At 38.4% G+C, this 17,298-nt stretch overlaps 1 protein-coding gene across 2 annotated transcripts in view; it reads right to left on the reverse strand.

Annotated features, from left to right (window-relative positions):
* The window catches only part of RECQL (RecQ like helicase), a 57,909-nt gene extending 40,760 nt beyond the window's left edge, over nt 1–17,149 (reverse strand). The window contains exons 1-2 of one of the 2 annotated variants that reach the window (XM_042945949.1): nt 17,039–17,149; nt 10,078–10,124 (exon numbers count right to left, since the gene is read on the reverse strand). In XM_042945949.1, the coding sequence (XP_042801883.1) occupies nt 10,078–10,093 (16 nt within the window). In that variant the 5' untranslated portion in view covers nt 10,094–10,124; nt 17,039–17,149. Of the gene's footprint in view, nt 1–10,077; nt 10,125–15,626; nt 15,782–17,038 lie in introns of those variants that run through there. The other variant, XM_042945950.1, reaches the window with a different exon arrangement.
* Nucleotides 17,150–17,298: the final 149 nt, after the last annotated feature.

Below are 17,298 nucleotides of genomic sequence, written 5' to 3' on the forward strand. Positions count from 1 at the left end.
AGGAAAGACTAAGTGGAAGCCAGTATAACTGCCCTTACCTACCAAAACAATGAATAATGCTGTTTGTCCTATAGATCGGATTCTTGAGCCTAGGGATCAGGGTGGAAATGAGAGTGGCTCTTCTTACTATTACCACTTACTAGTGATCCACTAATAAAATGTTTGCTTCCCATCCCTGAAACTTTGAACCTTGTTGGCTTAGAGGTCTTATCAGGAAGGAATGCTTCTACCAGGGGAAAATGCAGTGGTTCCATTTAAACAGAAGTTGGTGGGATTGCAAACTGGTGTAGCCATTCCGGAGAATAGTATGGAGGCTCCTCAAGAACTACCCTATAACCCAGAAATTGCATTACTAGGTATTTACCCAAAGGATACAAAAATACTGATTCAAAGGGGTACATGCACCCTGATGTTTACAGCAGCATTATCAACAATAGTCAAACTGTGGAGACAGCCCAAATGTCCATCAACAACTGATGAATGGATAAAAAAGATGTGGTATATATACACAATGGAATATTACTCAGCCATCAAAAAAATGAAATCTTGCCATTTACAACATTGATGGAGCCAGAGTGTATTATGCTAAGTGAAATCAGTCAGTCAGAGGAAGATAAATACTCTATGATCTCACTCATATGTGGAATTTAAGAAACAGATGAACATATGGGAAGAGACAAAGGAAAAAGAGAGAGAAACAAACTGTAAGAGACTTTTTAGTGTTTATTTTTGAAAGAGAGAAACAGAGTGTGAGCAGGGGAGTGGCAGAGAGAGGGAGACACAGAATCCAAAGCAGGCTCCAGGCTCTGAGCTGTCAGCAAGGAGACCAGTGTGGAGCTCAAACTCACGAACCATGAGATCATGACTTGAGCCAAAGTCAGATGCTTACCCCACTGAGCCACCCAGGCACCCCCATAAGAGAATCTTAACAATAGAGAACAAAAAGGGTTGATGGAGGGAGGTGGGCAGAGGGTGGGCTAAATGGGTGATGGGTATTAAGAGCACTTGTTGTGATGAACACTGGGTATTATATGTGATGAATTACTGAATTCTACTCCAGAAACCAATATTGCACTGTATGTTCACAAAACTAAAATTTAAATTAAAAAAAATAATAATAAAAATAAATGGAAGTGGACTGCCTCTTGACCACTTTGAGCTCCTCATGCCAGTAAATCAACAGGAAAAGATGGAGGTTACTATACTGGCTTGGGTGACTGATTCTGACTATTCAAGGGAAATTGGATTGCTACAACACTACTGAAATAAGGAAGAGTATGTGTGAAATGTAGGAAAACCTCTAGGGTACCTTTTGGTAGTCCCACATTCTGTGATCAAAGTTAATGCAAAACTACAAAAGCTAAATCCAAGCAAACTGCTAAGGCAAGTCCACACACCGGGCAAGGATTTGTAACCAGGTGAGGTGTTGTTGACAGCAAAGAAGGAATACGTAAGTGAAGAACATAGTTATAAAACAACATCTAATGACCACATGACCAGGTGAGAAACAGAACTGTAATAACTATAAGCATCTCTTCCTTTTTGTTGTTGGTGGTAGGTATGTATGTATGTATCTAGGTCCCTTTTCCTATTTTCCTAACATCTAAATAAAATGTGCTAATAGTAGCTGACTTCATATCTCAGGAATTAAGTTAGAGGATTACCAAGAAGGATGTGATTTAGCAAGAGGAATGAGCATCATCCAAAGATGAATAACAAGAACCTGTGCCCTTTTTTGGGGAGAAGAAGAGTTTGTCTTTGGTTGTACAAGGGACACTTGTTTCCTTGGGCAGCCAGATATATGGAAGGTAGAAGTGAAAGAGTACCCTTGTTTTCCATATGTGGAAAGGTTAGTTAAGACCAGGACTGATGACCTCACTGGCACAGGGCAGCACCAAGCCCACAACTCTGGCTGCTGCTAGATATCCTTGGGGAAAGAGCAGAGTCTGTAGCTCCCCCGGATGCTGTTGGTTCTCCTTCAGCTTCTCTGAACCCTCAGCCAAGCAGTATGCCAGTCCATGTGCATGTACACCCACTCCTGAATCATCCACACTGGAGACTGTGAGGCACTGAGACTAATACAGGTTCTGCTAAGAAACACGATTCATGATTCACAGGTTGCAGTTTGCCTCTGCACCCCCACTGTACATCACCTTCTCTTCCTGACCGTTGGCATGGACTTCAGTGCCACACACACAGGTGACAAACACCAGGGAAGAGCTTGACCACTTCACACAATCACATAAGGTTAAATCCCTCCAGTAAATCCCTTGTATCATGCATAGTGCCTCTGCTTCTCTGATCAAACCCTAACTGACAGAGAACTTCTGATCCAAGATGGCAACATAGAAGACCCTGAACTCATCTCCTCCACAGACACAACAAATCTACACCTATTAACAGAGCAATTCCTTCTGAAGAACTGCGAGCAGACTGAACAGCTTCTGCACAACAAAAGATAGAGCACATGAAAAACAGCAAGAGACATACACTGTAACAAAGAAAACTCCCAGCCCCTATGCTGCAAACTACAGTGGGAAAGGATACTATTGAAGGGCCGGGAGCAGGTTCATCTGCCCTGGGACACAGAAAAACAGCCACAGTTTGGAAGGGAAATTAGAATATAAAGGAACGAGCCTTAGGCCACTACCAAATGGTGGGGCAGCTCCTAGAACTCTCTCCAGATCTGAGGCGCTGGCAAGTGCCATGGTTAACGTTCCCAGTCCACCTTGACAGCACAGACGGGAGCGGGTTCCAGAAGCCATAGCTGGCCTGCTGCCTCTGCAAGCCCTGGTCATACTAGCCCTGAACCCCCTAGGACACAGAAAAAAAGCCACAGTTTAACAGAACAACTGAAATATAAAGGATCCATCCCTAGAACTCCACCAAATAGCAGGGAAGCTGCTGGAAATCTCTCTGGATTGAAGGGGCTGGTTGAGTGGAGAGTATACATTACTTTCCACCTTGATTACATGGATGGGAGCATGGTCTAGGCACCTTAACTGGCCTATTGCCTCAGTGAGTCCTGGTCCCCTAGCCCACACCATCCCAAGCCGACCCACCAGGGCAGCCACGGTACAATGAATGCCAGGAAACCCTTGGTCAGCACTCACCACAGCTATGGCCATCTTGCCAAAGTGACATAGGCCCAAAGCACCCTGGAACAATCCAAATCTGTACCATACTAGCTCCAGATGACATGCTAGGACACCACAGTGAACAGCACTCCAGGACCTCCTGGCTCATGCTCTCTTCCACTCCAGCCACCCTGCAAGAGCGCCACTTGCACAGTGTGCCACAGGAGCCACTGGCTTGCACACACCTTGGCTACAGCCACTCTGCCAAGGCACCCCCTACATGGAGTGCCCTGGGACTCCCCTCCTTCCCAAACCTTGCCTCTGTTCCAGCAGCCCCACCACAACCAACTCATGTCCACTTCAGCTCCAGCCACACCATTCGGGTGCCCCTTATGCTAAAAACCCTGGGACACCCTGGCTTGCACCCACTTCAGCTACAGCTCTCCTGCCAGGGCACCATCTGTACAGAAAGGCCTGGGACTGCCTCAGCCAATGCCCACTTCAGCTCTGGCCATCCCACCAAAGCAACGTCAGTACAGAGTGCCCCAGAAACCCTGGCCCACACCAGTCAAAGCCTCAGCCAGCCAGCAAAAGTCACCAGGCACACACAGTCTGCACAGAAGACAACTATACATACACAAAACCATTCCTTCAAGTTTAGGAGAAGTAGCTGAAACAAACACAGAAGGTCAAAAAACATGAGACAGGAGCATATGTTCCCAACACAAGAAGACAAAACCTCAGAAAAAGGACTGAAAGATGGATATGGCAAATCTAACTAATGAAGAATTCAAAGTAATGGTCATAAAGATGCTCACCGGACTGGAAAGAAGAGTGGATGAATTCAGTGAAAACTTCAACAAAGAAATACAAAATATAAAAAGGAACCAATCAGAAGTGAAGAATAGAATAACTGAAATTAAAAAATATAGTAGAAGGAATCAACACATCACAGGATAGGTTAAGGGACCTCTGCAATAACCTCAAGCATAATAACATTTGCATTTTTAGTGGTCTCAAAAGCAGAAGAGAAAGAAAAGGGGGCAGAAAACTTTTCCAATTTCCCTAACCTGCAGAAGGAAACAGACATCTAGGTTCAGGAAGCACTGAGAGCCCATAACAAGATGAAGCCAAGGAGGGCCATATCAAGTCATATAATAATTAAAACGGCAAACATTAAAGATTAAGAGAGAGTTTTAAAAGTAGCAAGAAAGATGGGGCGCCTGGGTGGCTCAGTCGGTTAAGCGTCCGACTTCGGCTCAGGTCACGATCTCACGGTTGGTGAGTTCGAGCCCCGCGTCGGGCTCTGGGCTGATGGCTCAGAGCCTGGAGGCTGCTTCCGATTCTGTGTCTCCCTCTCTCTCTGCCCCTCCCCCATTAATGCTCTGTCTCTCTCTGTCTCAAAAATAAATAAAACGTTAAAAAAAGATTAAAAAAAAAAATGTAGCAAGAAAGAAGCAAAAGTTATATGCGAGGGAAACAGCTTAGAGCCCAGAGCCTACTATGGATTGTGTCTCCCTCTCTCTGCCCCTTCTCTGCTCACACTCTGTCTCTCTCCCTCAAAAATAAATAAACATTAATAAATAAATAAATAAATAAATAAATATTAAACAAAAAGAGAAACTGAAAACCAAATAAATAAAATCAGAAATGCAAAATACATAACAACTGATACCACAGAAATACAAAAGATTACATAATAGGCTACAATGAAAAATTATACACTAGCAAATAAAACCAACTAGAAGAAATGGATAAATTCCTAGACACTTACCACCTTCCAAAACTGATCAGGAAGAAATAGAAACTGACCAATTACAGGCAACACAATTAAATCAGTAATCAAAGAACTACCAACAAAGGAAAGTCCAAGACCAGATAGATTCACAGGTGAATTCTACCAAGCATTTAAAGAACAGTAATACCTATTCTCCTCAAACTATTGGAAAAATGAGGAAGCAAAACTTCCAAATACATTCTACAAAACTGGCATTATCTTCATGCCAAAGCCACACAAAGATACTACAAAAAAAAAAAAAAAAAAAAAAAAAAAAGAAAACCAGAGACCAATGTTGCTAATAAACATAGGCGCAAAAGTCCTGAATAAAATATTAGCAAAGCACATTCAACAATACTTTAAAAGGATCATTCACCTCAATCAAGTGGGACTTATTCTGGGGAGGAAAGAATAATTCAATATTCACAAATCAATCAACGTGATATACCACATTAACAAAATGAAGGATACAACTCATATGATCATCTCAACAGATGCAGAAAAAGCATTTGACAAAATTCAACATCCATTCATGATAAAAACTCTCAACAAAGTTGTGTTTAGAGGGAATATACATCAACATAACAAAGGCCATATAAGACAAACCCACATCTAACATACTCCAAAGGTGAAAAACTGAGAGCTCTTCCTCTAATATCAGAAAAGGCAAGATGTTGTTCACTCTCAACACTTTCATTCAACATAGTACTGAAAGTCCTAGAAACAGCAATCAGACAATTTTTTTTTTTCCTAACCGGTACATTTTATTTTATTTTTCAATATATGAAATTTATTGTCAAATTGGTTTCCATACAACACCCAGTGCTCATCCCAAAAGGTGCCCTCCTCAATACCCATCACCCACCCTCCCTTCCCTCCCACCCCCCATCAACCCTCAGTTTCTTCTCAGTTTTTAAGAGTCCCTTATGCTTTGGCTCTCTCCCACTCTAACCTCTTTTTTTTTTTTCCTTCCCCTTCCCCATGGGTTTCTGTTAAGTTTCTCAGGATCCACATAAGAGTGAAACCATATGGTATCTGTCTTTCTCTGTATGGCTTATTTCACTTAGCATCATACTCTCCAGTTCCATCCACATTGCTACAAAGGGCCATATTTTGTTCTTTCTCATTGCCATGTAGTATTCCATTGTGTATATAAACCACAATTTTTTTATCCATTCATCAGTTGATGGACATTTAGGCTCTTTCCATAATTTGGCTATTGTTGAGAGTGCTGCTATAAACATTGGGGTACAAGTGTCCCTATGCATCAGTACTCCTGTATCCCTTGGGTAAATTCCTAGCAGTGCTATTGCTGGGTCATAGAGTAGGTCTATTTTTAATTTTCTGAGGAACCTCCACACTGCTTTCCAGAGTGGCTGACCAATTTGCATTCCCACCAACAGTGCAAGAGGGTTCCCGTTTCTCCACATCCTCTACAGCATCTCTAGTCTCCTGATTTGTTCATTTTGGCCACTCTGACTGGCGTGAGGTGATATCTGAGTGTGGTTTTGATTTGTATTTCCCTGATAAGGAGCGACATTGAACATCTTTTCATGTGCCTGTTGGCCATCCGGATGTCTTCTTTAGAGAAGTGTCTATTCATGTTTTCTGCCCATTTCTTCACTGGGTTATTTGTTTTTCGGGTGTGGAGTTTGGTGAGCTCTTTATAGATTTTGGGTACTAGCCCTTTGTCCGATATGTCATTTGCAAATATCTTTTCCCATTGCGTTGGTTGCCTTTTAGTTTTGTTGGTTGTTTCCTTTGCTGTGCAGAAGCTTTTTATCTTCATAAGGTCCCAGTAATTCATTTTTGCTTTTAATTCCCTTGCCTTTGGGGATGTGTCGAGTAAGAGATTGCTACGGCTGAGGTCAGAGAGGTCTTTTCCTGCTTTCTCCTCTAGGGTTTTGATGGTTTCCTGTCTCACATTCAGGTCCTTTATCCATTTTGAGTTTATTTTTGTGAATGGTGTGAGAAAGTGGTCTAGTTTCAACCTTCTGCATGTTGCTGTCCAGTTCTCCCAGCACCATTTGTTAAAGAGACTGTCTTTTTTCCATTGGATGTTCTTTCCTGCTTTGTCAAAGATGAGTTGGCCATACGTTTGTGGGTCTAGTTCTGGGGTTTCTATTCTATTCCATTGGTCTATGTGTCTGTTTTTGTGCCAATACCATGCTGTCTTGATGATGACAGCTTTGTAGTAGAAGCAATCAGACAATTTAAAAAACTAGACAAAAGGCATTTGGATTGGTAAGGAATAAAAAAAACTGTTACTATTTGTTGGTGACAGGACCCTATTAGAAAACACCAAAGAGTCCACTAAAACACTACTAGAACTGACAAACTCAGTGAAGTTGCAAGATACAAAATTTATAGAAATCTGTTGCATTTCTATACTCTAATAATGAAGTAGAAGAAAGAGAAATTTACAACTGCACCAAAAAGAATAAAATACTCAGAAATACACTTAACCATAAATATCAAAGACCTATATACTGAAAACTAGAGGACACTGCTAAGAGAAACTGAAGAAAACACAAATAAATAGAAAGATATTCTCTCCTCACAGACTGGAAGAATTAACATTGTTAAAATGTTCATAATACCTGAAGTAACCTACAGATGCAATGCAATTTCAACCAAAATTCCAATATATTTTTCACAGAACTAGAACAAATAATTCCAAAACTATGGAACCACAAAAGACCCCAAATAGCCAAAGCAATCTTCAGAAAGAAGAACAGAGCTGGACAATCCCAGATTTCAAGATATACTACACAAATATAGTAATCAAAACAGTACGCTATTGTCACAAAAACAGACACACAGATTATAGAACAGACAAGAGAGCCCAAAAATAAATCTACGCTTATGTGGTCAATTAATCTATGGCAATGAAGGGAAGAATATACAATGGGGAAAAGACAGTGTTTTCAATACATGGTGTTGAGAAAACTGGGTGGCTACATGCAAAAGAATGAAACTGGACCATTTTCTTACACAATACACAAAAACAAACTCAAAATGGATTAAAGACCTAAATGTGAGACCTTACCATAAAACTCCCAAAAGAAAACTCATGCAGAAATTTTTTAGACACTGCCCTTAGCAACATTATCTAAGTTTTCTCAAGCAAGGAAAACAAATGCAAATATAAACTATTGAGACTACATCAAAATAAAATGCTTTTGCACAACCATCAACAAAACAAAATGGCAACATAGTGAATGACAGAAGATATGTGCAAATGATATCTAATAAGGGATTAACATCCAAAATACATAAAGAACTTACACAACTCAACACCAGAAAAACCCAAACAATCCAATTAAAAATTTGGCAGAATACCTGAATAGACATTTTTCTGTAGACAGAGATGACAGACAGATGAAAAGATGTTCAACATCACTAATCATTAGGGAAATGCAAATCAAAACCACAATAGAATATCACCTCACACCAGTCCAAATGGCTACTATCAAAAACACAAGAAGTAGCAAGTATTGATAAGGATGTGGAGAAAAAAGAACTTTCATGCATATGTAAAAACAGTATGGAGGTTCCAAAAAACATTAAAAGTAGAAATACCGTATAATCTAGCAATTCTCCTTCTGGGTATTTATCCAAAGAAAATGAAAATACTAATTCAAAAAGATATACACATCTCTATGTTCACTGCAGCATTATTTACAATAGCCAGGATATGGAAGCAAACCAAGCATCCATTGATAGACAAACGGATAAAGAAGATGTGGTGTGTGTGTGTATATCTGTGTGTGTGTGTGTGTGTGTGTGTGTGTGTGTGTGTGTGTGTATATGCAATGGAATATTTCTCAGCCATAGAAAAGAATGAGAGCTTGTTATTTGAAATAAGATGGATGGACCTAAGAGGTATTAGGCTAAATAAGTCAGAGAAAGACAAATACCATATGATTTCATTTACATGTGGAATGTTTAAAAAAAAAAAAAAAAAAAACTCATACAGAGAACAAACTGGTGGTTGGCAAAGGGGAAGTAGGTAGAGAAATAATGAAATTGGTGGAAGGGATTAAGAGGTACCAACTTCCAATTATAAAATAAGTCACAGAAATGAAAAGTACAGCATAGGTAGTATAGTCAATAATATTACAACAATATTTTATGGTGACAAATAGTAACTACATTTATCATGGTAAGCACTGATTAATGGATAGAACTGAGGAATATGTTGTGCTCCTGAAACTAACATAACATTATATGTTAATTATACTTCATTAAAAAAATAATAAAAACTCTTTGCAAACTAAAAATCTGTTGAAAAATAATGCATCCATATATTACAGTATTAATTTGAGTAGTGGGATTTGGAGTGATTGATATATTCTACTTTGTGATTTCTTAGGTTCCCATAATTCCATCAAAAAACATCACCCTTCTGTACTACTGCTGGGAATGTAAAATGGAACAGTGAGTATGGAGAAAAATACAGCAGTTCCTGAAAACTTAAATAGAAGAAAGAGCATGTGATTCAGCAGCTCCACCTCTAAGTATATATACCCAAAAGAACTGAAAAAAGAGACTCAAGCCCATTTGTATTTAAACGTTCATAGCAGCATTATTCACAATTGCCATAAGGTAAAACAACCCAGATGTCCACTGACAGACAAACTGATAAACAAAAGGTGGTATATACATACAATGCAATGTTATTCAACCTTAAAAAGATACATATAAAATGGATGAAGCTCAAAAATACTAAAGAAAACAAGCCAGACACAAAAGGACAAATATTGCATGAGTCCAGTTATCTTAGGTACCTAGAGTAGTCAAATTCATACAGAGTACGAGTAGTGTTACTAGCAATTGGGGGAAAGGGAGTAAGAGGGCATTATTGTACGATGGGTACAAAATTTCAGTTTGGAATGATGAAAAAGTTCTGGAGATGGATATTGGTGATGGTTACACAATAATGTGAATTGCTCCCATTGAATTGTATACTTAAAATTAGTTAAAATGGTACATTTTGGTATGTTTTACAATTTAAAAAAAAAACACAAAACATAAAAATCAGAATTTTTAAAACAAATATTTTTATAATTTATTATTCTTTATTTTTATTAAGACTTTCCTCTTAGAGCAGTTTAAGGTTCACAGCAAAATTGAAAGTACAGAGAAAAACAATTTTTTTCAAAGAGCATGCAGTTAGAAACAAAACAGAATATACTATAAAATGTAATCATTTCCACTAACCTGAAATGGCTGCCATCCTAAAATTGAATTGGGATCCAAACTTCTTTCTAAAAGTGAAAGAAAAATCACAGCAAATTTTTTTAAACCATAGTATTGATAATGCCTACCCAATAATTTATCACTACTAAGCATGAAAAATGTCAGAAAGTAAATTATATATTATAGTGACTTTTAAAATAAGGACTACATGGTTATTCCCACACTAATTTTTATAGCGAATTCTCTAGATTTCAGAGAAGTGTCCAAAATCACATAAACAAGTATAACATCAATGACACTTAAACACCACATACAAAGCAATTAGCAAAAAAGAAAGCTTTGAGGCTAAACAGTTTTAGCAATAAATTACTGTATGATCTTAGCAAAGTTAAACAACCTGTTCCTCTTCACCTCTTTCCTTATCTGTAAAATTGGGATGGTAAAACCTATCTTATAAATAACAGATTCAAACATCCCAGATTAGGTAAAATCCACCCACATAAACACTCAAATTAATCATTCAACATTTTATTGAATACCTGCTTTACAGTTACAATTTAGGTTCAGTCTTAAAAGAAGAACTGGTATTCCACGGAGGGACTAGATTTCAGGAAAAAACATGAAAATACCAGAAGTGGGGGAAACACATGGTATGTAATTAAGGAACTTTAAATACCTATGAATGACTAAAACTTAAGACTACATACAGATGAACAAGTAGAAGGAGAGGAGGCTTGAGAGCAGGAATTTCTCACTATATAAACCACTTTCTAACAATATACCTCTGAGCTTCCTTCCATGTTTTGGTTTGAATGCTCTTGGTTTGCAGTCTGTCTTTCTGGTGTGTGCACAATAAACTTTTCCTGATTACTACTTCAATAATTCATTGGTTTTACCTCTGGTAATTCTAAACTTTTGACAGTCTGTGGTGTAAAAATGGGATCCAAAAGGGGTGCCTGCGTGGCTCAGTTGGCTGAGTGTCTGACTTCGGCTCAAGTCATGATCTTGCTGTTGCCAAGTTCAAGCCCCACATCAGGCTCTGTGCTGACAACCCAGAGCCTGGAGCCTGTTCCAGATTCTGATGTCCCCCTCTCTCTCTCTGCCCCTCCCCAACTTGCCCTCTATCTCTCTCTCAAAAATAAATAAACATTAAAAAAAAATTTTTTTTAATGGGATCCAAAGAAGACACCCCCCCCCAACCTCCCTTCCTCCTTAACTCTGAGGCCCCTATGGTGATGGAACCCACAGAGTCCATTTAATTCACTTTCTCACTGACCCTAGAGTTTGAAGTCAAGTCTGTCTTAGATCTGAGCTCTGTTCTCTCCATTTTGAGCTGACTTTAATTTGCATACCTGTATTTTGTTTGTTGAAGCTTCTAGGTAAATCTTCCTATTCTACTCCAAAGAGAGGAGGGCAGGGAAACACATGATTCCCTGTGTTTTAGAACAGCTTTTAGAAACCAGGGCCCCTCATATCTAAGAACTCTTAGGGAATCTAAAGGTAAAGATGTATTCTACCTGGTTGGTCTATGGACCAGGATTTTGTGCCTTTTTGGAAAAATGGGTGAACTTCTAGAATTGTAGTGGCCACTGGAGGGCAACTTTAACTTAGAGAAGTGTATCTTAAAGCTGTGCCTTTGACAAGAGAAGATTTCAAATCTCTCAGAGACAACAGAATGCATTCTCTGATAAGCAGAAACTTCTAAAAGACACAATGACTGCAAAAATAGCTCTAAAAGATCTTTGCATCATGCAAACAAAAAAAAAGTTACTAGGGGGAAAACAAACAACTTTGCTATCTGAGCAGGTAACCTCAACTTCCCAGAAAGACAATTTAGATCCAACTGTTCTTTTCTAAACTGGAGAATTTTGCAATATTATGGCTAGCAGCTCATGGCTAAACCTTTTTAAACAAAAGCTACAAGATCTGTTTGCCTCTGTCTGTATGTTTATGTATGTCTACGTATGCATGTTATAGATGGGTAATATTTTTCTAATTCCAGATGCTATTGCCAGAATATGTAAGGAGCTCTATTTAATTGGCTTAAAGAAAAATAAGCACTTATAAATTAAGTACTCCTGAAACCCTCAGACATATAAAAACAAACCAAAATGTTTTTCAAGTTCACATGACCTGATACAACCTTTGATATGTAAAACCTAGTTTAAGTTTGTTGACTTAAAAAAAGCAAGCATGTCTGGGTGTCTGGGTGGCTTGGTTGGTTGAGCATCCGACTTCAGATCAGGTAATAATCTAGTGTTTCATGAGTTTGAGCCCCATATCAGGCTCGCTGCTGTCAGCTCAGAGCCTGCTTCAGATTCTCTGTTCCCTTCTCCTTGCCCCTCCCCCATTTTCGCTCTCTCAAAAATAAAACAAAAACATTAAAACAAAAGCAAGCATGACTTCAAAATTTGTTGATAAAAAAAATAGTGTGATGGTTAGCTGTTTAATGTCTAATCCAAGAATAATTGGTAAAAATAAATAATTTAAATAAATGTAAATAAAAAGTTTATAACAAGTTAAACTAAATCATGAATATTTGTTGAGTATCTAAATCATTTGCAAATGAGATAATATACTGAATCATTAAATGCAAAACATAAGTTTATCTACTTTAAGCTTTTCTTTTTTTTGTACAGTATTGTAGTATTACTAATACTTTATTTAAGGAAACTAACTTTAAACTTTTACTGAAATAAAACTATACATCACTACCAGAAATGAAAACAAAAAAACAAAACAAAAAACTGTCACTTGCTAAAAACAGAAAGTAACCATACCTATGACTGTAATAAACATAAACCAATAATATTTCTACCTGCTACAGTTTGGAGCTTGGTAACTGCTCTTTTTGTTAAAATGAGTAATTAGCCGATATAAGAAAATTACTAAGGACATACAACCTCAACTAATAATTTTTCCCTGAAGCTAATAAGAACTACAGAAAGTTAAAAAGAAAGTATAACTATATCATTCAATATACTTTTCATCAAGTCTGAGGGCCAACTAAAACTGACCTGAGCAAATCAGTGTTTTGGAAATGCCATTTAAAGGTTGCTTAAAGTCTGCTCTCTGAATTGGTTCCCATCATGGCAGTCCCTCAGTACTACTACAGTGTCTCAAATCTACCTCAGAGTGAATGGTTTTCATTGTGCATCTCCCTTGCACTACTATGCAAGGCTCTTATTTATGTTTAATTTCTAGTTCCATTTGTATCATCTGCTACAAGATAACCTAAATCTAGTTCATCTTCTAGAACTCTTCCAATAAATTCAAGCTTTGGCAACTCTCCTTTTATTAATGACAAATTGCTTTCTATTGGCACCTGCCAACATTGTTTTACCCTAGCCTCACTTGCTCAGACAGTCTGAAAAGAGTCACTCAGACGTTAGTAGCCTAGGATTCATTAGAACAACCCCAACTTTTGGCTTTTTAATTTTTACAGACAGACAATAGATACTTGGGTCTATTAATAACTATATCCTTTGTCATATTAAAAACTATATTATAAAAAGCATAGATCTCTAAAAGGTTTTTATAATTGTGTATGTATAAAGTTGCCAGTCCACAATTGCTTAATTCTTGTTTTTTACTAGGAATTAAAGATAAGAGTTAAGAAATCTAATTAATATATTTAATTAAAACTACTAGAAAAAAAAAAACTACTAGAAAGAGTAAGATTAAAAGAAAACAACAGTATATGAAAAGTAGTTAAAGAAAATAGAACATGTTTTTGGACAAGGAAAGATATGAAGAACATGGGTATGTTGTTTTGGTAAAGGAATAAAGGAAGTAATTTTGTCCAAAAGTAAAATGATTATTCCAGAATGAGGAAAAAAAAAAGACGTAACAAAAACTGGATGGATATAAAGTGTAGAAGTTTTATGGAAAAGGGATCTTGAGAAAGGAATTTTTTGTGTGGTCTAGCTAAAATTGAACTGGATTTAAGTTTGTTTTTGCAAAACTGTTCCTACGATAGTGCTTCATCTGCAAGGAGATTCATGGAAAAGACTAAGAAGTACAGGTTTCTGTTAACTTTAAGATCATAACACTGAACTGGGTAAGAATTTCTAAAAATCTAATGAAAAACTGATTCATAAAGTTATTAACCCTAAGGTGAAGCAAAACAAGAATTACAGGAGACTGAATGAACTAATGAAGATGATTATAATTTTTTATGATTTCATTTAAAATATTGCTGGTTCTGGGGCGCCTGGGTGGCTTGGTCGGTTAAGCGTCCGACTTCAGCTCAGGTCATGATCTCACAGTCCGTGAGTTCGAGCCCCGCGTCGGGCTCTGTGCTGACAGCTCAGAGCCTGGAGCCTGCTTCAGATTCTGTGTCTCCCTCTCTCTCTGCCCCTCCCCTACTCATGCTCTGTCTCTCTCTGTCTCAAAAATAAATAAACGTTAAAAAAAAAATTAAAAAAAAAAAATATTGCTGGTTCTTCAATGTCCTGCTTTCCAGACTTAAAAAGCTCCATTTTCTCCTCTCTTTTAAGCTATCTATAGCTTACAGTGATTCAGTAAAAACTACTTTTGTAAACAAAGGTTGAAACATTTATCTTTTTCTCTCTACCTGATCCCACCAGAATGTAAAACCTTTTATTAAATAGTCTTATTTTTCATGACAATGTATGTATTTACTTAAGCTCGATCTGATCTCCTTGTAATAGGACACAATTAGACAAGTCCTTAGCTTGGCTGCTTAGCCTGAAGAGCCCTGAAAAGTTCAATCTAAGATTCTTTATGAAAAAGTTCCAGCAAAGCAGATTTAAGAGCCTATATGGTCAGTCACTATTTTTGCTGCACTTATGTAAATAGTCAGGCCAAATTTATTGAAACTAGACTCAATTTGCAAACAAATTAGCCTAACTGTAGTTACCCTAATAGAAATGGGATGATGACAGAAAAATTATGATTGTGTTTTGGTAATACATCTAGTGCTATTAATTTTCCTTAAGGTTTTATTTTCTACTTATAAACTGAACTGGATCCTGAATTCTAGTTTCCTCCAATATCTGGCTAGAACTCTCCAAACTAACATTTCCAATTTCCTCCCATTCTTGTAACTTGGAATCACTATGAAAATAAAACTGCCCTTTTCTCAAAGCCATGCAAACTAAAGCTGGACAACCTGATGTAAACTTCAGAGAAACCACCAAAGCAGCTCATGTGAGGAGGACAACGTGCCTGTTGCTATGTGGTCACTCAGCAAGATCACCAGTGACATTCAAACTGCAAACCAGGAAAATCTGTCAGATTGTTACTCTTGCCTTCATCCATCTAAAGATAATTTGAACCCAACATCTAGAAATTTTTTCAACTGGTTTCTCTCCAAACTCAGACACTGAATTTATAATCTTCTTAAAATATTAGCTTTTATTTTTCTTTTGCTTCCACAGAAATGCCTCTCTTTAAATTATTTGATTGCTCACACCACAGAGGCTTAATTTAGGTGGAAGTTCACCTGCAACACAGCCACTTAAAATAAAGCATCTTCACCTTCATCCAGTCCTGAGTCATCACAAAGATGTGACTGTTAATATATCATATTATGCTTATGTAAATACCTTTAAAAAGCTGAAATCCATTTAAAGTGAGCAGCCACTCACAGACCAAATGGTATCCATCAGGATCAGACAACTGTATGAAATCAACAATAACCACATAAATGATGAAGATGGTGACCACGTGGCCCTTAGCCTAATAATCCAACTAATGACAACAGCAAAAATGTGATTCTTGGGGCGCCTGGGTGGCTCAGTCGGTTAAGCGTCCGACTTCAGCTCAGGTCATGGTCTCGTGGTTTGTGAGTTCAAGCCCCCCGTCGGGCTCTGTGCTGACAGCTCAGAACCTGGAGCCTGTTTCAGATTCTGTGTCTCCCTCTCTCTGACCCTCCCCCGTTCATGCTCTGTCTCTCTCTGTCTCAAAAATAAATAAACGTTAAAAAAAATTTTTTTTAAATAAAAAAAATAAAAATGTGATTCTTCAGCCTGAGTACTTCAATGGTAGAACCTGAAAATAACACTATACTGGTTGATCATACTCTCATCCTGCTGAGAGAACCAAAAGGGGGAAAATGTTAAAATCAAAAACAAACGGAGAAGAGCCTTGAAAATTCCTCAAACGGACAAAACCAGTTTACTCAAAGTCAATTGACCTTACGTTGTTGTAAGACTAACTTGACCTAGGTAATTTCCTTTTTATGCCTCCAGAAATCATAAACAAAACTTGAAGCGTTTCCCAAGGCTGATATGAGATAACCACTAACCAATTCCCTACCTTAAGAAAATGTTAATATTCGAATCACTGCGAAGAATAAAGTCCCTGACTTCTTACTACATAAGCCGCTTTGTAACAATATACCCAAGAGCCTCATTCCCTTTTTGGCTTGAGTGCTCCTGGTTCCCTAGCTGTCTCTTTGGTGGGTGCGCCACAAACTTTAATTACTACTTCAGTGATTCATTGGTTTTACTCCCGCTATTTCTTAACTTTTAACAGCACCCACAGCAAATATTTCACGGGGTCACAGCCAGTCATTGATACTGGAGTAACCGTCACTACGGTACCACAGGCTAATTCACCAGGCTCCCCAGCACCTGCTTTTTAAAGACAACATTAATTTAATAATACCCTCCACTGGGCCTATGCGTCCACCGTGCTGTTCACCAATAAATGGTGGTTGCCAAAAAACAGACTTTGGTAACCAAGCTTCCTGCATGGGAAAGGCTAGAGATAAAAAGAGAGGAGCAGAAAGTTCAAGGTGCCCCTAAAGGCCCGAACTCCATTAGAGATGGGCGACGATTAACGCCGGTTTCTCTCCTGCCAATATATTGGTGAAAGGAAGTGATCCGCGATAGACCGGCCTCGCCCTCAGGAAGGAAAAAGAAAGGTTAGCCCATTCAAAGCAGAGTTACCCCCAGATCCCCACCCCTCCACACTCCACCCCTACCCCACCCCACCCGCTTCCTCGGTCTCCCACCTCAAAGCGCCCGGCTCAGGACCACTAGGTACTGCTTTCAGCCACTCTCCAATGAAAACTTCCCGCCACCAAGCTTTCCTTTTTCTCTAGCTGGGAGCATCCGCCCTTCCGGTTAGGTCTCCTCAACCAATTGCAAGTAACACTCTTCTCTAATTGGTGAGGGGGTGTGGCCACCATTTGCGTCACCGAACAAGACTAAGAATGATTGGTCTATATTGGGAGCGGATTTCGCCAATGGGAAGCTGTCTTGAGGCTAGGGT

The sequence above is a fragment of the Panthera leo genome, chromosome B4, assembly GCF_018350215.1.
Source record: "Panthera leo isolate Ple1 chromosome B4, P.leo_Ple1_pat1.1, whole genome shotgun sequence".
NCBI lineage: Eukaryota > Metazoa > Chordata > Mammalia > Carnivora > Felidae > Panthera > Panthera leo.